This window comes from Pipistrellus hanaki, assembly GCF_964339955.1.
Source record: "Pipistrellus hanaki genome assembly, chromosome: 6".
Lineage (NCBI taxonomy): Eukaryota > Metazoa > Chordata > Mammalia > Chiroptera > Vespertilionidae > Pipistrellus > Pipistrellus hanaki.
The window spans coordinates 3,944,769-3,969,218 of NC_140508.1; the positions used below are offsets into that span (position 1 = coordinate 3,944,769).

General features: G+C 57.8%; 1 protein-coding gene across 5 annotated transcripts in view; it reads left to right on the forward strand.

Moving 5' to 3' along the window:
• The window catches only part of PHACTR3 (phosphatase and actin regulator 3), a 168,886-nt gene that overhangs the window by 139,612 nt on the left and 4,824 nt on the right, over positions 1–24,450 (forward strand). For all 5 annotated transcript variants that reach the window (XM_084888983.1, XM_084888981.1, XM_084888982.1 and 2 more), the window contains 3 exons: positions 5,272–5,425; positions 19,521–19,576; positions 23,948–24,009. In XM_084888983.1, the coding sequence (XP_084745109.1) occupies positions 5,272–5,425; positions 19,521–19,576; positions 23,948–24,009 (272 nt within the window). The remainder of the gene's footprint in view (positions 1–5,271; positions 5,426–19,520; positions 19,577–23,947; positions 24,010–24,450) is intronic.

Here is a 24,450-nt window from a genome sequence, read left to right on the forward strand (position 1 = left end):
TATTTCTCCTCCTCCCCAGAGGGGGCCCAGGACCGGTTCTAGAGGTGGCAGCGGCAGGACGTGGGTGGAGCAGGGCCAGGCGTGCCCATGAGACCTGAGAGAGGCAGCGGCCTTGGCTCGAAGTCCTGCCCGTCCCAGGGATGGGGCTGATGAAATATTCATACATGTGCCGGGAAACACGGAATGAGGACATTCCCTATAGCTTTGGTAAAAGAGCAAAGCCAAACAGCTCCAGATGTCCGTTCTCGGCGGCCTGGACTGCAAGTGATGAGGCAGCGTGGCACCCACACTCCAAAGAACGTGCCGCTGCCCGGAACCCGAGCTGACGCCTGAGTGTGGCCGCGGGCCGGTGTGGAGTGAGAGCCCCAGGGAGGGGGAGGTAGTGCAGTCAGGGGGGCTGTGAGCGCTGATTGCGTAGCCGCAGGTCTGGAAGGACATGGGCAGCTCTGGTGATGGTTTCTAGAGGTGCGAGGTGCAAGGGGGTGAGGGGGTGATCTCCCACCACAGCTGTGACCATGAGCTGTTCACAGCTAGCCTGTGTCATGTCTGCGCCTGAAGGAGAGAGCATGCTTCTCTGAGCCAGACCTCTGCTGGGATCCAGGGCAGCCCCCATCTTCCTGGACGGCACTGTCCCTCCCCTTACCTCCAGGGCCAAGTCTCCTGGGTCCCTTTCAGTTCTGGCCAGGGCCAGGCCCGGGTCAGAGCGTGGCTGTGGAGGCCATCACATGCTTTTCCTCTGAAGTTTGTTGAAGTGGAGAGTGACGTGGTTGCTTTTCCAGTGCTTGGACCCCTCGCTCCCCGCTGGTCAGGGCGGGTTAGCACTTCAGCTGCCGAATTGATTTGCTGAAGTTTTGTTTAGAATTTTACATCGATGTTCATAGGAGCTGTTAGTCTTTTGTTTTCTTTAATTCTCTTTTCTGGTCTTGACATGCCAGAAAACTCTAGCCTGATGGCATGAGTTTTAAGTATCCTCTTTGCTTCGATATTCTAGAATAATGTGTATAGAACTGGTGTTTACTTCGCAACGTGTCTCACAGTTTATGAGAGCACCCATCTGGCCCTGCAGGGTTCTATTTGTATGTGGAGGAAGGTTTTAACTGGAAATTACATTTGTTGATAGTGGTAGGCCTGATTTGGTTCTGTATTTCTTCCTGAGTGAGCCTTGAGGGCTGGCATGGAACCAGAGGCAACTACCGTCTTCCGCTTCCTGACATTGGGTTCTCTCATTCACCTGCCTCACCGATAAGTCTGGCTAAGTTTGATCAAATGGTTTTTTAAAATATCTTTTTGTTGATCTCAGAGAGAAAGGATGAGGGAGAGAGAATCATTGATTGGCTGCCTCCTGCACATCCCCCATTGGAGATCAAGCCCACAACCCAGGCATGTGCCTTGACCAACGGGGAATTGAACCCTGACTGCTAGTTCATAGGTCGATGCTAACCACTGAGCCATGCCAGTCAGGCAGTTTGATCAGTTTTATTGCTCTTCTCAAAGAACCAGCTCTCAGATTCAAATATTTGCTTCGTTATCTTTCAGTTTGATTTTATCGGTTTCTGCTCTGATCCTTATTAGTTTTTCTACTTCCTTGATTTTATTTGCTCTTCCTTTCCTAGTTTGTTGAGATGGACTCTGAGGGCACCGATTCGAGTCCTTTCTTCTTTCTAATCGCGACATTTGGTGCTGTAAATGTTTGCCCCAAAACCCTAATGATAGGTTGTGTTTTTATTTACTTCAAAATGCTTTCTAATTTCCCCTTCGATTTCTTCTTGAAACTATGGATTATTCAAAAGTTATTTATTTAGTTTCCAAAGAGTTGGATATTTTTCTAGAGATATTTTTATTGTTGATTTCCAATTCAATTGCACTTGAGCAGAGCACATGCTTAGTGTGACCTGAGTACTTTTAAATGTATTTGGACTTCACGTGGTCTAGAATATGGTTTCTCTTAGTAAAGGTCATATTCTGATCGGACCTAAACGGGCAGTTGGACATCCCTCAAGGGGTGCCAGATTGGAGAGGGTGCAGGCTGGGCTGAGGGTCTCCAGTGTTTTTATAAATGTTAGTCAAATCCAATTGCTTGAGAATAGTGTTCACACCCGCTTCGTCCTCACACGTCTGCCCACCCATTCCGCCCGCTGCTTGGAGATTTCGACATCTCCAACTGTGACTAGTCTATTTCCTGTCTCTGACCTGTCAGTTTCTGCCTCATGTATTTGAACCACTTAATAGGGTCATAAGCATTTAGGATCGTTGTCTCCTTATTGCTGTGAGAGCCCTGTCTTTGTTCCTGCTGTGGCTCTTTGCTTGTCTGACTGCAGCTTTCTTCTGATTAGTTTTAGATTGGAATATCATTCTCCTATGTCGTTTCAATCTATTTGTGTCTATTTTTTCTTTATTGATTAAGGTATTACATATGTGTCCTTATTCCCCCATTGTCCTCCCCAACCCAACTGGTGCCCTCACCCCCCTAGTGTCTGTGTTCATTGGTTAGACTTACCAGTATATGCATGCATATAAGTCCTTTGGTTGATCTCTTCCCCTTCCCCCTACTCTCCTCTGCCTTCCCTCTGAGTTTTGACAGTCTGATTGATGCTTCTCCATCTCTGGATTTAAAGTTTTTATTTTTAAACAATTTCTTAATTTCAGAAAACTATAATTCAGGGTTAAAAGTACAGGAAACTAAACTCAGTAAGTTAAATGATTCATTTCCGGCATTACTCTGCATATACTTACACAATTAGATACACAACTGTATTTCTGTACATATACGCAAGCACACCTTTCTACACGTTGCTTCTCGCAGCCTCATCATGACTGTCTTTGTCCCTCAGGGACCCCTGCCACCACTGTCTTCCCAGGCTCACCATATTAACATGGCACAAGTCCCCTCTTGTGAGAAGTCTAGGTGGCTTCATTTCTCACGTTCATAAATGAGGCCGAAGGTCCCCCTGTGGATGCCTTTTATGTGCTTGTCCGTTTGTTTTGGGTGGCAGACTCCTGGAGATGGGACTTCTGGCCCAACGCTCTGCCAGCAGGGATTTGGGGAGCCTTTGGGAGGAGATTGCTGGCCCCCAGTCTGGACAGAAGGGTGTCTTGGCTGGATCTCGGCCACCCGGCTGTCCAGTGTGCCCTGGGCCATGTGCTGGCCGGGCACTCGCACCGGTTGGGCAGGTGTACCTCTCCATTCATGAAAACTGCTCGTTTTAAGCTAAGTGTTTGGAAATGTCCTGGTAACCTCCTGATGCCTTGGGAAGACCTGAATTGTGTTTGTTGCAGCCCTACTGTGTGCCCAGTATCTTCATAGAGGCTGGATGTTGAGCAGAGGAGGACTTGGCCCGTGCACAGATTTCATGTGGGTGAATTATCAGTTATGCTGGAGATCTCTGGTGAAAGGGTCTTCAGTTAAGGACACATGAGACTGAAGTTTGTAATGACACACCTGATATATTTGCATAGGCCTAGGGACTTGATCAAAAGCGGAAATGGTTAGCTACAGTCAGCATGGTTTTGTGGTTAAGCGTATTCCAGTTCTCTGGGAATGGCAGTCCCTTCCCGCCATGGGTTACACCCTTGACATTCACGATGGGTTGGTCCCTTTGCGGTGTCACCATAGCCAGTCTTCCTCAGAGCACACAGTCAGGACCCTCTGAGACAAGCCCGCAGTCAGGACCCTCTGAGACAAGCCCGCAGTCAGGACCCTCTGAGACAAGCACGCAGTCAGGACCCTCTGAGACAAGTACGTAGCCCTGCAGGGTCTTCATGGCACTGCAAGCACAGGGCCCATGCCCACCAAATTGCTGGGACAGCAAGTCAGGCTGGAACCCTTGCTGACATGGTTTTGGGGTCATTATTTTTCTCTTTTCTCTATAAAACACACAAACTATTTCAGAATAGAAATCCAAGCCTCAGCTGAGTCCAACTTTTTGTCTTACTTCATCCCAACCTTCTGTTAAAACATCGTCTTATTAGACTTATTTCTTTGAATTTTCATCCCCACACGAGGAATTGACTTTCTTTTGGAAGTCTCTTTTCCTAAGAAATAGTTGGTCTTCAAACTATTGTGGGAGAGACCATACAGGGTGATGGTTTTAGCCCCAGATTTAAATATACGCTCCCAGCAACACACCCTACACATCTGCGGTCTGCTCACCCTTTGTGAGGGCAGGTGGGGCTCTGCTGTTCAGGAGGCTCAGGGAGCTGGACACCCCTTTCCCAGCTGAGTGACCCCTGCCTGTGCTCAGCCACACTCCAGTCCTATTCTGAAGTGAGTCCAGACATTCTGTCCCCCAGGACCCTTTTTTAAAAAATGCATTTTTATTAATTTCAGAGAGGAAGGGGGAGGGAGAGAGAAACATTGATGATGAGTCATTGATCGGCTGCCTCTTGCACGCCCCCTCCTGGGGATAGAGCCCACAACCCAGGTATATGCCCTTGACCTGGGAATCAAACCTGGGACCCTTCAGTCCACAGGCCAATGTTTGATCTACTGAGCCAAACTGACTAGGGCATGTTCTCCAGGATCTTACTCCTGCCCAGATTCCACCCCCTGACGTGACATGTGCAGAATACGGGCTTGCCTCCGCCTCCTCGACCCTGAGCCAGCCCCTCCCCATCTATTCACTCAGCAGCGATCATTAATAACTTACTTTGCCAACACCGTCCTGATACCTGGAGAGCAGATGACAGTTGAAGTTCAAGTCTCGTGGGAGATGCCGAATAAACTAACAACAGAGAAGCGGATGAGGGCGGAGTTGATGAGGGTGATAGTGACGGAGCCCCGGAGGGCCTGTCTGAGGAGATGGCTCGAGGCTGGCACAGGGCTCAGCGAGAGGCCAGCCCCAGATGATGTGGCAGAGCAGGTTCCTGTGGAGGACGGATGTGAGTGTGGACCAGGCTGGATGTTCCAGGAACTGAAGAGCCACCTGGCCAGAGGGTGGCAGGCAGTGGGGAGGGTTGCCATGGGCAAAAAAACTGCAAGTTATGAACCAAGCGTGGACACTTTTGAAAAGAAAAGTGGGTGCTATTAATAATCAACTAGAGCAACTGTGTCACCCAGCACTGGCCCTGGAGACTTGCCATGTGACGGACCCCCTACCATAGAGGTGGGAGATGGCCGTCCCGTTGCTGTCCCTGTCACTGCTGCTCCCCTGGAGGTCACCACAGCTGACAGTGCCCCTCGCTCTGTCCACACCCTTCCCCAGGCAGGCAGGGCTGCAGGGACCCCCCCGGACTCCCTAACACTGTCTCTGCTGCCCCTCCCCCGCTCCCCAGGAACTCTGCCGAGGAAATGCAAGAAGGAGCTGCTGGCCGTGAGACTGAGGAACCGGCCCAGCAAGCAGGAGCTGGAGGACCGCAACATTTTCCCCCAGAGGACTGAGGAGGAGCGGCAGGAAATCCGGCAGCAGATAGAGATGAAGCTCTCCAAGTAAGTATGCCAGGGGCCAGAGCCGAGGCTGGCCGCAGGGGAACCCCACAAGTCTCTCTCTCCCAGGCGCCTCCGTGGGCTCTGAGCGTGGCACCTCCGTGGGCTGCTGGGCTCGCCACTCCCCACACTCAGCCCTTGTCATGGGGCTGGTCCTTTGCAGTCACGTGCTCAGCAGTATCCTTGGCCTCAGCACATGTCCTCCTGTGGTAGTGGCGTCACAGCGTGCTGCTTCATTCTCCAGGCTTTGCTGCAGTGCTCCTCGAAGTAGTGGTCCTGGTTCCATCTCTGCCAGTTAGGGTTAGGGTTAGGGTTGGGTTGGGGTTGGGGTTGGGGTTGGGGTTAGGGTTAGGGTTGGAGTTGGGATTAGGGCAAGGGTTAGGGTTGGGGTTAGGTTTGGGGTAAGGCCTGGGGTTAGGGTTAGGGTTGGGGTTAGGAGTGGAGTTACGGTTAGGGTTGGGGTTGGAGTTAGGGTTAGGGTTGGTGTTCTTCATGGTTACATTGTAGGATGGCCAGGAAGTGCTGGCTCTATGCCTGTGTCAGTTCTCTGAATTATGTAGTCCTCCCCGTGAGAGACGTGCATTTTTGTTTTGTTCCCTCCCTTTGGGTATGCAGCATTTGGCACTTCTAAGGTCACAGGTCACCAATCAGATACTTTAGGTGCTGGCAGACTTTTGCTTCGAGGGGCCAGGTCGCGACCGTGTGGCTATGTGAGCCCGTGTCTCCTGTAGCTACACAGTCTGCTCTCGTCCCACTGCTCGGCCCTGGGCGCTGGGTCAGCGGGCGGCATGGACTGACTATAATGCATAATTGTGCCAACAAAACTTTATTTACAAACGCAGGCCCACAAAGTTTGCTGGCCTCTGTTATTATGTATAGCTCACCCTGTCTTTGCCATGTTTCAAAAACCCTTAGCTGCTCAGAGGCGAAGAACATATTTACTCACGAGATTATGTTTGCACAGTGATTTTCTATTTGTATTTCATAGAGGAACCATGTTCTCCTTCAAAGTAGAATATTACGTGAATTAATTAATGGAAAGATGGCGAGACCCCGTGATCGCACCTGTGATTCAGATACAGGACGAGGTTGGCCTGCTGAGTGGAGAGGCAGAGGGGAGCCGGTGCCAGGAAGCCGTGTGGGGGCCTCAGTGTCCTCCGTTACCCAGAGACTGATTTTACACCTGGACTAGAATGTGTGGTCCCTCCTTGGCTGTTTTTTCTTTGTCCTCGTGTTCAAAACTGGAAAAGCACCCCCGAATTCCACACGGAGGGAGCCGCCGGTGAGAAGTCGCCTGGAGGTCAGACTCCGCCGGCAGCCCCGTTGGTTTCCCAGCAGAAAGGGTTTAATCGGTTCCCTTTGTCTTTGTGTTGCCTCCTTCCTGAGATTCTCCTGCCAGCACTTATCAGCCTCTGGTTGCCATGGCAACGTGCCATTCCCTCCATGTCCTGAAGAGCAGTTGGTGTTTTTGTTTTTTCCAGATCCTTAAAATTTGATTTCTTTGAGGGCTCCTGGGGCTTTCCTGGAAGTGGTCCCAGTGTCCCCCCACCCCCATCCCCCACTCTGTGCTGGACCTGGGCACCCAAGTACATTCAGTCCCCTTCAGAGGAGTGAGGCTCCGTAACAAGCCCCACCCCTCGGCTGGGACCCGCTCCTTCAGCACCTGTGTCAGTGAGGGCGAAGCAGGGACCCGGCTCCCACGCCACGCACAGTAGGTGCGCCTGGGATTCAGCACAGGGGCGCGCACACCACTGGCCAGTAAGAGGCGTCTGCAGTCGGGGTGCCCACATAGTTTAGGGGCTGACCCTGTGCACAGGGCTGCTTACTTTCCCGTCTTTAATTTAATCCTCACAGGAACCCGGTAAAGTAGGTGTTGTTGTTATCGCCATCTTACAGAGCAGAAAACTAAGTCTTATTTTTTTCTTTATAAATTAAAAATGTTTTTCAGTTACGTTGACATCACTGCTCCATTAGCTTGTACATCCCTCAGCAGGTGTCCCTGAGAAGCCTGCACACCAGGCGCCACTTTCACAGACCACAGAGTTGTCGGCTGTGCTCCGTGTGCTGTGGTTTCTGTCCCCGTGACTGTTCTGCAGCCACCAGCCTCCTTCCTTCCTTCCAGGCTCCTTCACCTCCAGCCCGCCCCCAGCCCCTCCCATCTGGTGGTCCTCGGTCTGTTCTCTGCATCTGCGAGTCTGTTTTTTTGTTGATTTTGTTCTTTAGAGTTCACCCGAGTGACAGCATACGGTATTTGCCTTCCTCTATCTGACTTACTTCGCGGAGCAGAATGCATCTACATGTCTGTGTTCTCATGGCCGAGTGGTATTCCACTGCACCAGTGCACCCCTTCCTCCCCCGCGGGCCTGCTGCTGGCTGCTCCGTGGTGGCTGTTGTGAATAACAGCGCAGTGCAAATGTCTTTCAAAGTTAGTGCTTTGGGTTCTTTGAATAAGTACCCCAAATTGGGATGGCTGGGTCATGTGCGAGTTCTGTTTTTAATTTGTTGAGGCGCCTCCATCCAGGGTGAGAACTGTGTTCCTGAGAGGCTGAGGGACTTCCCAGGTCCCACCGCAGGCGCATTGCCTCGTGCTGGTTTAGCTCTTCGGGTGCACCCAGACCTGCAGCAGCTCGCCTCTGGGTGCTCAGCGCTCTGTGCCTCTGCCAGTGTGGGTGGCAGGACACGCCGCCACTGCCCCGACACGGAGCCGTGGGAGGCAGAGAAGACACCAGAGGACGCCTGGCCGAGCACAGGCGTGGGAAGGCCTGTGAGTGGGCGGACACCCTTTTCAGTCTCCCTTCAGCTGGGAGTGGTGGCCATGACGGCACCTTCCTCCCGGCGGCCCCCGGGAAGGTCCCAGGCACCCGTGAGGCACATAAAGGCATACTCCTGGCAGGAGGTGCTCCGGGGCGCTGCTGCCGGATGGTGCTGGCCGGCCACCCCGGGCTGGTTGTCACCTGTGGGTGTGTGTGGGGTAGGGGGGAGGTTAAGAGGGGGGGACATGCATGCCGCAGACTCATGAGGATGAAAGGAGCCCACTGGCCGAGCAGCTCCTGGGCAGGCAGCGGCTGGCAGGCAGGCCACGGTGTTCTCCTGTTGTTGATGAGATGGTCGTGGTTATTCCTGCCTGAGTGCTGCTGAGCCTCTGTCCCCTCCGGGGGAGGGGTGTGGGGATCCCCCGCTCTGAGGCGCTGTGGCCTTGTGAGGAGCCACGCTCGGTGTGTCCTTCAGGAGGGGCACTAGCTTGTGAACACAGGCACTTGTGACCCTTTGAACATCCTGTTCTGCAGCTGAACAGGCTGGTGACACAGCCTCATGCAAGTGCAGGTTCCCAGGAGGGTACTGTCCCAGGAGAGCACTGTGGGCGGGAGAGCACTGTGTGGGGAGGGTATTGTGTGTGGGGAGGGTACTGTGTGTGCGGAGCGTAGTGTGGGCGGGTAGGGTACTCTGTGCAGAGGGAGTACTGTGGGCAGGGGGAGTACTGTGTGGGGAGGGTACTGTGTGTGGGGAAGGTAGTGTGGGCGGGGAGGGTACTCTGGGCAGAGGGAGTACTATAGGCGGGGAGAGGGCTGTGGGCAGGTGGAGGACTGTGGGGGGGAGGACTGTGGGGAGGAGAGGACTGTGGGGGGAGGACTGTGGGCGGGGGAGGACTGTGGGGGGGAGAGGACTGTGAGGGGGGAGAGGACTGTGGGGGGAGGACTGTGGGGGAGAGGGCTGTGGGCGGGTGAAGGACTGTGGGTGGGGGGAGGACTGTGGGGGAGAGGGCTGTGGGCAGGGGGAGGACTGTGGGGGGGAGAGGACTGTGGGGGGAGGACTGTGGGGGAGAGGGCTGTGGGCAGGGAGAGGACTGTGGGCGGGTGGAGGACTGTGGGTGGGGGGAGGACTGTGGGGGAGAGGGCTGTGGGCGGGTGGAGGACTGTGGGTGGGTGGAGGACTGTGGGCGGGGAGAGGGCTGTGGGCAGGGAGAGGACTGTGGGCGGGTGGAGGACTGTGGGTGGGTGGAGGACTGTGGGGGGGAGAGGACTGTGGGCGGGGAGAGGACTGTGGGTGGGGGGAGACTGTGGGGGAGAGGGCTGTGGGCGGGGGGAGGACTGTGGGGGGGAGAGGACTGTGGGCGAGGAGAGGACTGTGGGCAGGTGGAGGACTGTGGGTGGGGAAAGGACTGTGGGGGGGAGAGGACTGTGGGGGGGAGAGGACTGTGGGCGGGGAGAGGGCTGTGGGCGGGGAGAGGGCTGTGGGCGGGGGGAGGACTGTGGGGGAGAGGACTGTGGGCGGGGAGAGGACTGTGGGCGGGGAGAGGGCTGTGGGCGGGGGGAGGACTGTGGGTGGGTGGAGGACTGTGGGGGGGAGAGGACTGTGGGCGGGGAGAGGGCTGTGGGCGGGGGGAGGACTGTGGGCGGGGGGAGGGCTGTGGGCGGGGGGAGGACTGTGGGCGGGTGGAGGACTGTGGGGGGGAGAGGACTGTGGGCGGGGAGAGAACTGTGGGGGGAGAGGACTATGGCTGCCCACCTGGCCTGCACCTGCTGATGTCCAGGAGGAGCTGCAGCTTGGAGGGTGGGAGAAGGGTCCACTTAATCGTGGTGTCCGGACCCCAGAGCTTTCAACTTGGTCCCTTCTTCTATGGAACCTTCGAGAAAAGCTGGGCATAAAGCCGGGGTCTTGGTTCAGTGGACACAGTTTTGAAAATACAGAAAACGTTTCTTTCTGTGTTTATCAAAAAGAGGGAGGGAGACTTTTGATTGCAGAAAGGCAGCCACCTGGGAGGTGCGGGCGGGCCATCGTGGGTCTGTCGGCTAACGGGCCTAGAGAACTAGCTGCTCATTTCCCTCCTCCCAACCTCCACTGGCTGGGCACTCCGCTCGTCACCCAAGATGGGGACAGAGAAGCGGGTGTTAGTAGTTGAGGAGAGGAGCAGGGCCAACGGGCATGCCCTCTGTGTACCAGCTCCTGCTGAGCGCCCGCGTGTGTACATGTACGCGCGCGCGAGCACGCTAAGTGCACTTTCATATTAAAGCTTCTGTTGTGGTGTAGGGGGAGGCGCCCATTTACCCCCAGCCCAGGGCCCAGCCCTAGCCAGGCCTTCGCCACCCCCCCTTCCCTGGCCTCCCCGCTGCCATCCTCCTCCCATTCCCTGCCCGGGACACCCCAACTTCTAGTCAACAAGGTGCACTTAACGCCCCACCAACCTAACCCTGGCCAGTGTCTTTGGGGTCCAGCCCTCAGGGACAAAAGCAGTACCCCCCTTAGTGTCCGACTCCCCCAGCTAAGCTGCACCTCCCCTCTCAGCACAGGGTGCCCAGCCCAGCGAGGGCGCCGAGGCCCGTGCGGCCTGGGTGCTGCTGCCACGAAGCAGGAGTGCCTCCACCCCAAAGGCCTCAGGCATCCACCCTCCATCCCAGGACCCGTGGGTGCCTCTCCACCAATGTCCGGAGTCTGGGCGGGGATCCCCGCTCCACGCCGCCTGCGTCCCGCCCCTCACCAGGCATACCTGCTCTGCCCCTCTGCTGTCGCCTTCCCTCCCACGTGCAGCCCCACGTTTCCCTCCCTTTTCCATTTCTGTGTCTTTTTCTTGTTCCATTTCCGTATTTCTGTTCCTCCTCTCGGCCTGTCTGCATGCCGGCCTGCCTTCCTCTCCCTCTCCTTTCTTATCTCCTCCTATCGTATCTGATCCTACCTACCCCGTGCCTTGCAGCTGCCTGAGCAGGGGGCGGGGACACAGCCTGCTGATTGGTCTTTAAGTGATGGTGTCCCAACTAATTTGCATATTACCCTGTTATTAGATAGATTTTTGTTAATCCTCACCCAAGGATGTTTTTCCCATTGGTCTTTAGAGAGTGGGAGGGAGGGAGACAGAGAGAGAGAAACATCTATGTGTGAGAGACACATTGATTGGTTGCCTCCCTGCATATGCCCTGACCAGGACCAGAAATTGAGCCTGCAACCAAGGTATGTGCCCTTGACTGGAATCAAACTCGGGACCCTTCAGTCCATGGGCTGATGCTCTAACCACTTAGCACCACCCAGGGCACCTTCTGCCTTTTGGTGCAGGTAGCTAAGCAACAGGAAAGAGCTCCTGAATGGGAAAGGTTTGCCAAAACCGAAGCCTTGGAGCACGGAAGCACAAGCCTGGGCTCTGTCACCTCACTGAGGGGTCCAGGAGGGGGAGTGCGGTGCCTGTGGCCCCTGCAGGGCAGGCTCAGCCCCCTGTTTGGTGCTGATGGGGGTCACACCGAGTCATTCGAGGCATCCCTGGGCCAGCTGCTGCCACTTTTCCTCAGGTGCTTGGGAATCTGTCCAGGAAGGTACAGTATGTTTTGTAAGAAAATGCAAGGCCACAGCCATCTCCTGTCAGTGTCCATAAACATGATCCTGTGTGAGCTGCAGTCGTAGCAATGCTAGTGCAACAACAGTTCACTAACACTTGCTAACTCACGTTCCATACCCGGGACTGTGCTGCGCCTGCATTCACTCAGTCTGAGATGTAAATGCTCAGAAGGGTAGCTGGGATGTAGCAGGTCACACGGCTGTAGATGATGGACTGAGCGTGGACCCAGCTGGCTAGCTGGCTCTGGATGCGGACCTCGACCCACCCTGCTTCATGAAACAGCTGTAGACAGTCAGGCCTGGCCCGGTGGTTCCACAGGCCTTGAGGACCAGCTCCTTTAGCTTCCTGCTCTGTAGCCTCTGTGGGCCAGGAGGCTGAGGAGCACCAGGTTTCCCCTTCAAGTCCCAAAGTGCATGCATCCCAGCCAAGACAGTCTCCAGGGAGAACCTCCAGAAGCTTCTCAGCACACCTTTACCTGCAGCCCCTGGGTCCCAGCTTCATCATGTGACCATCTTCGCTGGTAAAGAGGCTCCACCGGAGGGTCAGCTTTCTGGTGCTGTTTCGGGAGAAGGGCGGTTGGGCTGGGAGCCAGCAGCTCTGCTACAGCAGGAGTGCAGGTCAACTGTGCTGGCCAGGCAGGTGGAAGGAGCGAGGAAGGACCGAGCAAACAGGTGCACGCGTGCAAGACACGTTCCTTGTTGGTTGCAGCCATCTCCAAAGCAGTGTGATCGAGATCACACGGGGAATTGTCCTGTGCCCCTCACACCCGCTGTCCAGTGCTGGGCCAGGCAGCGTGGCCGTGGTGGCAAGCTGAGGAAGAGGGGGAGAGGGTAGCTCTGAGAGTCCTTGGGTGACGTGGACAGCTGGGCTGCCCCTCCTCAGGGATGACTTCCGCCACAACATCTCCGCTCAAGGACAGACATGTCTGAGCAGCCTCTGTGTGCCACTGTCAGAACCAGATCCTGGGGAAGGAGGAGGAACCGAGGGGACGTGGGCACGGCCTTAGGACAGGCACAGGGAGGAGGCCAAGGTGAACAAGGGCAGGTGACCTGCACAGGTTCAGGCATGTGGTTGGGGACACAGGGAGTGCTTCCAACAGGCCCTGGGCACGGACCCTCCTGAGGCCTCAGGCAGTTACCAACCCCCCTCAATGGGCAGCTGTGGGTCCATGTCCACAGGCATTGGTGGATAGGTGATGCTGTTTCTTTGAAATCCGGGACAGATCCGAGTTTGTGTCTCTGTGCCGCGGTATCTTTTGTCCAGGATGCTCTTGCATACCTGCGCTGTTGGGCCTCTGCCTTGTGCCTCAGGCCCTGAACTGGACCCCACCCCTCCATTGCCCCCAGACTGGCTGAGGTGGGGCAGGCACCGTGGAGGAGCTTCTTGGCCCACAGGGGGCTGTCAGGCTTCTCGAGGTGAGGGGAGAGAGGGGAGCCCGTGAGGAGACCTTGCCCAGGCAGGAGGGGAAGGCCTGGAGGGGGCCACCTGAGCAACAGCTCGGGGGTGGGGATGCAGTGACCGAGGAGGGACGGAGGCCGGGGCCGTGGGCACCAAGGAAGGGAGGCAGGGCCAGAACCCGTGGGCGCTCCATGAGTGTGTGTACCACCAACCACACGGTCTCAGTGCCAGGGCACAGGCAGTGGGTGCTTCCTTGTTGATTTACGTTTTGAAATCAGAATAAGGGACAGATGTACCTGATGAAAATGAAACCGTAATCTCCTCCCCACCCACCACACCCTCCACCCGAGGCAGCCGCTGGGTTACAAACTGTGGTGCTTGCAACCGCTCCCACGCTGACACGAGTGGGAACATCCATGAGGCAGTTAGCTGGCTCGCCCCTGTGCCGCGTGGCCTGTCCCCTGGAGGGGCCACAGTCCCCTCGGGAGGCGGGCAGCCCTCCCTGCTGGGCCTGGAACGGCTAAAAGGAGGAACCACAAACATGATGTGCTCATGCTCTGAGCACCTGACGTGCACACTCGGAGCTGGAATCCAGCATGTCTCATGGGGGGGAGAGGGGGGGGGGGGCTGTCCTCGTGTGGGACACCGGGAGAAGGGCGGTTGGGCTGGGAGCCAGCAGCTCTGCTACAGCAGGAGTGCAGGTCAACTGAGCTGCTAGGGGCAGCTCCTGGAGACTAAGGACACTCAGAAGCCACCTACGGCAGCACCTTCCGAGTTGTAGGGTTTCCCTGCTCCCACAGGCTTTCCTCCCACTCAGGCCGACAGCGTATTCTAGCGTCTTGCCTTGACTGGCTCCAGGGCCTTCCACTCAGTTCCCCTTGAGTGGACGTGCAGCGGCTGCATGAACTCACCTGACAGGCCAGGGAGCCGCAGCCCTGTGGCCTCCAGGAGCCCAGGCGGCTGGGGCTGCTGGGGGGCGGGGGGCCTGGTGTTCCATGCGGACTGGGCATTGGTTAACCTGAAGCTGAGTGAGCAGCGGTAACTTGAGAGAAGGAGGCTGTGAAGGTCAGACAGCGGGGGCAGAGCCAGCAGGAGACAAACTAGATTATTGTAAGGTGTGGGCTTAGGCTGCTGTGGGATCGACTGGGCGGATCTGGGGTCTTGGGGCTGGGCTGTTGGGAAAGGCTGGCCCCAGCGGCCACAAAGGCCACAGAACAGAGAATGTGCACTGAGAGCGAATAGTGCCGAGAGCAGGTGTCTACTTCAGCGGAGCAGTCGGGGCAGGCTTCCTGGAGAAGGAGAAGTCTAGAGAGTGAACTGCACAGGTAGAAGCTGAGGGAGGAGTAAGTGTGGCATGCCAGCGTGATGAAAAGGAGCCATGGTGGGAGGAAGTGGGAGGAGGGGGGGCGGGGAAGCCCCGGAAGCAGAGGGGCAGCCGGGCCTGGGCATTCAGCAGGTACTGCCCAGGCACCTGGGCCGTGTGAGCCAGGGCCTCACTGAGTTCCTGCCCAGCAGGCCCAAGGGCAGCAGCCCGGCCCAGGCGGTCATGGGGCGGTGTCTTGGTTCTGGGCTGGGCTGGCAGCTGGGCCCAGAGGAGGCCGAGCAGGGCATTGGGGACCCCATGGGCCTCCCTGTGCGAGCTCCCCCTGCAGCCCCACCGCCTCTCCCGGCCCCTTAGGGCTTCCTCCAGCCCTGCCCACCCTGCCTCACCCTTGGCCTGTGATGGTCCCTCAGGCATCTGACTCCTCTCCTTCACCCCCAGTGCTCTGGGACTCCCACACTTGCCTCCCACCTTTCAAACTGGACTTGGGGCAGGACTGGGTGGGAGGGGGCGAGGCAGGGAGGGGGCAGGGCGGGGAGCCGGCAGGGAGGGTGGGGTGGGCCAGGATGGCAGGTGGAGTTCCCTGTCTGCACCGGACTGAGTGAGAATAGGAAGTACCTCTGACCTATAGGCTCATGTCTGTCCTGAGAGCCTGCTGCTGGCCGCCCTCCCTCAGGGCTAGCCTTTTGGCCTGCGTGACCCGCTGCTGGCCTGCACCCTGGGGCCAGCCCAGCAGAGACCAGAGGCTGGGCGCCAGGGCTCTGTGCTCGGGTGGGGGGGCGGGGAGTGGTGGTAGTGGCGCTGTGCCACAGGGTTCCGTGTGCATCCATCCTGCCATTCTCCACCAACCTGCAAGGGGCACTGTGGTCTCCTGCTTCTGGGCACACAGACGGACTGGTAGGCCGGCCAAGGCCAGCAGGGGAGAGCCCAGGCCTGTGAGTATCTCACTCCCTGGGTGTCAGGAAGCCCACAGCTGGTGCTGAGAGAAGGGACCCCGTGGTGTCCCAGAGCAGGTGGGGTGTCTGCCCCAGGGTCAGGTTGGGGCAGCATCCCGTGGCCTTGGTGGACCTGAGGAGGCCAAATGGGGAATGGGTTGTCTCTCCTCCCCCTCCTCTGTTCCCCTCCTCCCCGCTTCCACCATCTCCCAGGCCTGCCCACTCGCCCCTGGTTACCTGCTGGCCCTGACAGCGCCCCACGGGACACCTTCCCTGAACTCTGCCCCAGGGGATCCCTTCCCTGGACCCTCACTCAATATGGCAGGAGGAATTACAGCTGAGTGGGGTGTGATGCAGGCTCACCCTGGTGACTCAGGCTGGTGGGGAGCTGTCCTGTGGCAGTGGGGCTGTCTGTTGCTCTGAGGCTCAGCTCTCCAGGAAGGTGGTGTGCTGTGTGCGAGCTGCTGCCGGGCCGGCTCCCCGCTGCCGTGGCCTCCCCCAGGAGGAATGGGGAGGGGGCGCGTGCACCCAGTGGGGCGAGGCCAGGCTGGGCCCAGTGTGGTCACTGGAACTATGCGCTCCCTGCTTTCGGGTTCTGGACCCCTCAGTGCCCATGGGCTCGTGGGCCAGTGGATGGGAGCCTCAGACAGGGGAGCTGTGATCCTGGGTCACCCCCCTCTCCCGGACAGATGGCAGGGCTGGGACTCAAATTTGGACTCAGTGCCCCTGGGTGGCCTCAGTGCTGGTCCCAGGGGAATCTGACAGCCTGAGGGATGTGGATGGGACAGCGAATTGTTTATTCTCCAGAAACTCACTCCAGGGTCCCGGCCACCCAGCTGTCAGGGGTCCTCTCCTTCGTCCTCGGTCACCTCTCAGGTCTTCTCCTCCACCATTAATCACCTTCCAGGTCCTCTCCTTCATCCCTGACCACCTCCCATCCTATCCTCCATCCTCAGTCACCTCCAGTCCTCTCCTCCATCCCCAGTCACCCCCCTCCTGTCCTCCATCCTTGGTCATCTCCCGGGTTCCTCCATCCCGGTCACCTCCAGTGTCCTCTCCTAAATTGTTAGTCACCTTCCGGGTCCTCTCCCCCATCCTCAGTCACCTCCGGGGTCTGCTCTATCCCGAGTCTCCTTCATCCTCTGTCACCTTCTGTCTTCTCCCCCATCTCCGGTCACCTGCTGGGTCTCCTCCATCCTCAGTCACCTCCCATCCTCTCCTCCATCCTCAGTCACCTCCCGTCCTCTCCTCCATCCTCAGTCACCTCCCTCCTCTCCTCCATCCTCAGTCACCTCCCGTCCTCTCCTCCATCCCTGTTCACCACCCAGGTCCTCTGCTTTGTCCCTGTTCACCTCCCATCCTCTCCTCCATCCTCAGTCACCTCCCTCCTCTCCTCCATCCTCGGTCACCTCCCTCCTCTCCTCCATCCCCAGTCACCTCCTGTCCTCTCCTCCATCCTCCATCTCTGGTCACCTCTCAGGTCTCCTTCGTCCCTGTTTACCTCTTAGGTCCTCTCCTCCATCCTCAGGATGGAGGTTCAGGTGCAGAGTGGGCTTCACTCCAGATCTGAGCAGAGGAGAGGCAAGGGGGCCTAGCGAGCCACTGGGGGTCCCATGTCTCCAGATGACTGCCCCCACATATGCCACCCCTTACCCTGTCCTTCTCCAGGAGCTCCATACCTGTACCTCCTGTTCCAGTGCCAGGCCAGTCTGCAAGGCGCCAGTCCCTAGCCCCTGCATGCCCACCTCTTTGGTGCACTCAGGTGGGCCCGGCTGGGAGACGGCAGGTGCCTCTCTGCCTTCCTTTCTTCTCTCAGCCTCTCCTACCCACGTGCCCTGTTGGGTTCCTCCTCCTGGTCTGGTCCCCCTGAGATGCATGGCTGCTTGTGTGACAATAGAGAACAGTGTGTCTCCCCTCCCTCATCACCCCTCCCCACCTGCAAGTCTGCGCTCCCTGAAGGCAGGCCTGGGCAGCTCCTCTGCCACCTCCCTGGCCAGGCCTGTCACCAGTGCTCAGGAGACACCCGATGGAAGAAGGTTGCCTTACCCCTTTGCAACTCCGTGAAGCCGGTCCCAGGTTCAGGGTGGTCCCCTGGGGCGGTGAATGTTGCTGGGAGCTCATGTTGGCCCCTCCCCTTCCCGGTGACCGAGGTCCTTTCTCCGGAAGGAACTCACCTGGAGGCTCGGGCCTCTCCTCCAGCCAGCCCTGGGCTCCGGCTCCCTCTGCTCACCACTGCACCTGTGCTGCAGCCGCCCAGAGGATGCCCCTTCTAGCTCAGTCACAGGTGCCCTGGGGCCTGCTGTCAGCCTGGGGGACCCCCTGCCCCAGCCTGGAGGGGCCCAGAAGCCAGCCCATCCTTTCTGAGATGTCTAAACTGGATGACAGGCCTTTCTGGGAGCTCGGTCCTTGACCCCGGCCACTTACAGGTTACGTTTTCTTGACGCTATATCCCAAGACAAAATGCTCACGTCCCAAGGGCCTGTTACGGACCCTTTGGTGTGTTACCTCCTTCAGTTCTTGCCTCTGGGAAGAGGTATTATTGCTCCTCCTCTTGCAGGAGACGAGCTTCCAGCAAGGAAAAGGCTCTTTGGTGGCCACGTCCACAGAGGTTTGGGGGCATCTCAGGTTTGAGGAAGTATGTGGCCTCCCTCCCCAGGTGTCCTTCCAGATTCTCTGCAACTTGGTCTCCTCTTCTGTGAAGCCCGCCTTGATGCCCACCCTCCGTCCTCCTGAGGGCAAGCCCAGCTCATGCGCAGTGAGGAGACTCCGTCTAGAGGGGTGATCTTCCCAGGGCTCTGCCTCCTCTTTGTGGGTCCCAGCAGTAATGGATCTCCTCAGAGACCCCCCATTTCACCTCCCCAATGACTGCTCTCTGGGTTCCTCTTGTTCACTTGTTTTCCGTTTGTCAGTCTCCCTCTGTAGACTGAGCTAGCTTCCCAAGGGCAAAACAGGCTGCTCCTGGGCTCCCTGTGCCCTGGGGCCTGGGACAGTGCCTGGCCCTGGGCACATGCCCCGCTCATGCTCAGAGCGCCTGCGTGAGTGCATCTGGGGAATCTGAGCAGGCAGGGGGAACCCCACCCACGGAGCGAGGCTGCATGCTCGTGGCCCCGGACAGATCAGGACTTGAGGGGCCAGTTTCCGTTGCCTCAGCCATCAAGTCAGAATGTGCATGCAGCCACCCACCGAGCCAGGCCACACGCAGCCCCCAGGGGCCGCCCAGCAAAGGGTCCTCTTTGAGCGGAGGGAGGAGGTGCCTGGGGCCGCCCTGGGCTTTGTGCAGGGACAGGGTTATAAATAGCAGACGAGTGTTCTGGGGGTAGCATCCTCTTTGGGGCAGAGCTTTGTGCCCCGGGGGCTGGTCCGGACCGCGGGCTCTGGCTGCGGCCCAAGCACAATGTTATAGGAGTCACGGAACCAGTGGAGCCTGGCGCTGGTTTCCGCTAATTACGCCTCCTTCTCCTGACAAGCCTTGTGTTTATTTGTGTGGGGACTGCATCCTGCCAGCCCGCTGTGAGGAGCCGCTGGGAGGAAGTAATAACGGTCCTCCTCCGTGGCGGAGCACTGGCCTGGGCGGCGGCGGGCGGGGCGGGCTGGCACTGGAGATCCGGCAGGCTGTGGGCTCCCGGAGGGAGGCGGGGCGTGCAGTCACGCCGGCGCGAGGCTGGCTCTGGGCGGGAGCAGGAGCCACCAGGGCAGCGCAGGTGCGGGGACCTGGGGGAGGGCGCAGCTCCTGCAGAGGCTGAAGCAGGCGCCCTCCCTCCTGCCGGCCGGCAGCCTCTCGGTGCGGCTCTCCCTGCCCGCGGCTCACACGCCGTCCCTCCCGGACCTCAGGACCGCCAGGCTGGGCGCGGATCCGGACATGGGGAGCCGCCCCTGGAGAGGGGGCCCCTGTGCCTCCCCCGCTCCCCCCAGGGCCCCTTGACAGCGGCGACCTCCCTCCCGTGGGGAGGTCTGACTGGACCTGCGGGCAAAAGGCCACCACCAGAGGCCCCTTCTCTCCTGCAGCTTTTGGGGAGCGATCTTGAGGGGTGCACCGGCCACCTCCGACCTCCAGGACCCCGTGGAAGGTGGACTCTGCGGGGCCGCTATGGTGCACAATGTGATTCTGGTGTTTTTCCGCAGACGGCTGAGCCAGAGACCCGCTGTGGAGGAGCTGGAGAGAAGGAACATCTTGAAACGTGAGTAGCTGGGTCCCCTGCACCTGTGCTGAGCCGTGCCGGACCTGCGGGCGCTGTCCCGTGGTGGCCCCCTTCTGCAGCCCAGCTCCCCTGTGTCCTCAGGGAAGATCGCGCCCGGGGAGAGTCCTTGTCCCCAGAAGCACCCCTTAAAATCCTGAGAGCGCCGCCTGGCACAGCGGAAGGTGCCTGGGGGCCATAGCCCGGGTCTCAGGCAGGTCCCGGCAGATGAGCGGGGCTCCTCTGGGGTGACCACAGAGCGCACCGGCAGCGCAGACCGTGTGCCATCCACGGGACACGCCCCCGCCACACCGGGCACCAGCCCAGGCTCAGAGGGAGCAGCCGCGCAGCAGGCGGCCTCAGGCTCCGCGGGTCCGGGAGGCGCGTGCCATCGCCGTGTCCGCACCGCGTGCACAGGTCCCTCCACCACGTAGGGAGCAGGTCCTCTCAGTTTCATCACTGTGAGGGGGGTGGGAACCCTTCGGAAAGTGCTCTCAGCCAGTCTTCATCTGCTCCACAGGCTTCCCTTCCGCAGTGTTTTCTGCAGAGTGGAGTCTCGGGTGGGAGTCCAAGTGTTTCCATTTCTCTTCCCGCCCATGTGATGAGCACTGCAGACATCCTCTGGGTTTGGTGTTTGACCCGGAGCATCTTTTCCCAAAGTTACAAGCTGCCTTCCCTCAGAAAGCAGCCTCGGGGCCGGCTCCGGGGCCCGAGTCCCACCTGGGTTCTGCCCGGCCCTCGCTCACTCAGTCCGCGCCTTAGAGACAATTGGAAACATGTAACCTCAACATTAAGACTTCTTCCTTTTGTTTCTCAAACGTAAGCCATGACAACTGCGTTCTCTATTGTGAGTGCTAGGCTGCGTGGGAGGACATACAGAAAAGCTTTTCATGCCCTAGCCAGTTTTGCTCAGTGGATAGAGCACCGGCCTGTGGACCAAAGTGTCCTGGGTTCGATTCTGGTCAAGGGCACATGCTCAGGTTGTAAGCTTGATCCCCAGGAGAGGGCGTGCAGGAGGCAGCCAATCAAGGATTCTCTCTCATCAGTAATGTTTCTATTTCTCACTCCCTCTCCCTTCCTCTCTAAAATAAAATTTTAAAAATATTCAAAAAATTTTTTAAAAACAGGAAAGCTTTTTGTTAGTAACATGCTCAGTCATGTGGCCAGCTGAAGGAAGTCAAATGTTAGATTACCAGCCCGGCTGGTGTGGCTCAGTAGTTGAGCATCGACCTATGAACCAGGTCATGGTTGGACTCCCAGTCAGGGCACAGGCCCCGGTTACAGGCTCAGTCCCCAGTGTGGGCCATGCTGGAGGCAGCTGACCAGTGATTCTCTCTCATTTTTGCTGCTTCTACCTCTCTTTCTCTCCCTTTCTCTCTGAAATCAATAAAAATATATATATTTAAAATATTAGGTTACCAAATTTTTTTTTAAATCCTGACGTGAGGATATTTTTCCATTGATTTTTAGAGAGAATGGAAGAGAGAGGGAAAGACCGAGAAATACCGATGTGAGAGAAACACATCGATTGGTTGCCTCTTGCACGTGCCCAGACCAGGTCCCAGCCAGGGAGGAACCTGCAACAGAGGTACATGCCCTTGGCCAGAATCGACCCCGGGACCTCTCAGTCCACAGGCTGATGCTCTCTCCGCCAAGCAAAAGCAGCTAGGGCAGGTTACCAAGTATTTGAATTTTTAAAAAGTAAGTCACTCAGCTATAAAGCTCGTAAGTCACAGATGTCCTGAAGTAACAGTTCAAGACGTCAATGGCACAAGTTAAAGAGCAGACTCAGAGCCTCTGTGCAGGGACCGCTCCCCGGCCGTGGTGACTGCCCCCGGGGTGGCCTGCGGGGGCCACCAGCCAGCGCTCCTGATGGGCGGTCTCTCCAGTCCCCGTCAGCCTCACAAAGAGGGTCGGTGCCCACTGACTGGAGCCGCGAGCGGCCGACTGCGCCGGGGAAGGAAGGCGTGGGTCTCCCATGCGTGGCCTTGGCACGTGGCCTTGGCAGGGCCGTCCCTCCTCGCCATGGAAGCAGCGCCTGTGCCCGCAGCAGAGCCTCTCACATCCTGAGCGCCCGGCTGTCTGCGGGGACTGTGTTCCGGGAGGATGAGAGCAGTCAGGTCTCTGGTCAGGGAGGAGCCTCACACTCACAGGCCTGACCCTCCGTCTGCCATTTCTGCTCAGGATGGTTCTGCACCTCCCGTTGTGTGGGCTCCCCTCGGACTGAGGGCAGGAACACCCCGAGCTCTGCCTGCATCCGCAGGGGAGGAGAGTTAGCGGCACCCAGAACCCTGGTCCTGCCTCTGGCCCGCTCTGTGCAGCAGCGGGCTTGACGCTGCTTTCATTCCCTCGTTCCATCTTCACGGCCAAGTGTGAGGTTTGCACACCATCTCCATGTTCAGGAGGAAGCTAGAGCTCATAGGATAGCAACAGGACTCCTTAACACGAGTGCTGGGAAGGGACGGAGCCTGAGTTCTTGCCCAGGTCTGTCACCCTCGCCCTAGCTGCTGCCCCACGAGGGATGCCACTGCCCTGCCAGCTGATCCCCTGGAGTCTCTACTTCAGGCACTGCTTCCAGGGAGTCTGGGAATGGAGGCTCCAATCAGGGCCCCTGGCCTCGGGTGAGCTCAGGATCCCCATGCCCGTCGCTGAGAGGAGCCAGGCAGAGCTCAGGAGGAGGAGTGCAGACACGCGTGGACCGATGCGTGGTTGCCTGTGGGGGATCAGCTCGCAGGGGCCTTCAGGGGCAGGAAAAGGAAGGGCTTCATGGAGGTGGTGGCAGCAGAGCCCGGGCCCTGCCACCCTCGCAGACCCGCTGTCCATGGCCCTGCAGAGCTCAGTGGCCTTGGTGACAATGCTGACCACGGTCACGACTGGAGAAAGAAAGATCCAGTTTGCTTGGTGTTTCCGACAGACTGTGCTGATTGTCTGCGCCTGGACAATTAGTGTGGCTTCATCATTGAAACCCCTCCGAGCTGGCCTTCCGTGCGACCCTTCTACCTGTCTCCCTACTGTGTCACCAGCTTTCTGATTAGAGGTGGTTTCTTCTGGTTTGTTTCTTGGATTCCCTTATAAAACACCCAAATGCAAGATGACGCTTTCTTTTTTAATATAAAAAGAAGCATATATATATATATTGATTTTAGAGATGAAGGGAGAGGGATAGAGATAGAAACATCAGTGATGAGAGAGAAACATTGATTGGCTGCCTCCTGCATGCCCCACACTGGGGATCAAGCCTGCAAACCAGGCGTGTTCCCTGGCCAGGAATCAAGCCATGACCTCCTGGTTCTTAGGTCGATGCTCAACCCCTGAGCCATGCCAGCCTCCTAATGCTTCCTTAAAAAAAAAAAAAAAAAAAAAAAAAAAAAAAAAAAAAATACAGGCCAGTGGCTAATACAGGAGACCTCTGCCCACCCAGTTCCCCAAACGCATGATGTTTGAATGCTTTGAAGGAAGGCATGTCAGGTGACATTTCATTACGTGGAAACCGTGGGGTTCCCTTTCGGAACGGGGCGTCTCCCGGAGCTGAGAGAGCCCGGGAGCGGGGCTTTATTTAGCAGCAGTGCGCCAGAAATAGGGCATCCATTGCGGCGGATCCCAGGGCGAGACAGGTTTTCACACCCCTCAGTGTCCGCTCTATTTTTAGCTCCCACGGAGAGGAGCGCTCAGTCGCAGCAGGGAGCAGAGCCAATCGTGGTGAGGCGGCCCCTTTAAGAGGGGCGTTGCAGTATCGCGTGAGAGCTACGCTCCTGCCAGCACTCAGCCGGTTCTGGGTGTGTTTGGATTGGAAATACCCTTGAAAACATAAATCCCAGGCAAGCATATGTTGCCCAGACTCTGAAGAGGGTGTTCCTCGGCTTATATTGCTTGGCTAAAAATAAAAGTATGTCTATCTAGTAAATGGAAAAGAGAAAAAAAAGCAAGCAATCACAGTGCTATTAGCATTCACTCATTGATGCATGAGTACGAATGTGTTATAGATAGCTTATACTATACTTATACTATTCGTACTATAACACATTCCTACTCTACGCTGTCTGCCTGCCACCTGTCCCATGGCTGTAAAGCTGCCCACAGGGAGGGCGGGCAGAGGGGAGCTGCCCCCGTGTGCCCCGTGGACCTGTGACCGGGGGCCGGGGCGGGGATGATGGCGGCGCTTCCCTCCCACACGGTCCTGTGTGTCGGTGAGACACGCTCTCCTGAGCAGTGACCGGCGCCATGGAGAACACGAAGTGAGCCGGGGACAGGTGTCACTGGCCAGGTGGCCACGAGAGCCCATCTGGGCCTGAGACAGACAGCCAGGTGCTCTGCCGGCGGGGAGAGGAGGGTCTCACCTTTCTTCCCTTCTTTCCCCTTTTCATCCTTGCACAGAAAGGAACGACCAGACCGAGCAGGAGGAGAGAAGAGAGATCAAGCAGAGGCTGACGAGAAAGGTACTGGGTTTGAGCACCTGTCTGCTGAGTGTGACAGTGAAGGGTGGGCACGAGGGAGCCGGGCTGGCATGGCCTCCCTGCATGGTCCTGAGCACCGGCTTCCGGCACAGCGGGCACACTCAGCAGGCGCTGGAGGCACGGTGCCTGTGCGTGGTGCCCGCTCGCGTGCCGCCCTCACCCAGGGCCGGCCTGCGGGCAGGACCATCCGGTGGCCTGTCCCTTTGCCTCTGGGGAGCCAGGCATGGGCTGGGCCTCCCTCACTGATGGGCTCTTTACACGAAGCCCAGGAAAGCACACCTGATGTCAGGGTTTGGTTTCCTTTAGATTCTGGAAACCTGAGTTTGTGTGGCAGCCCCTGACGGCAGAAACTCCATCAGCCTGAGGGCTGGGGTGTGGGGCTGCATTAGATGAAAGCTTGCTGAGGCCCACGTTGGTTCCTTC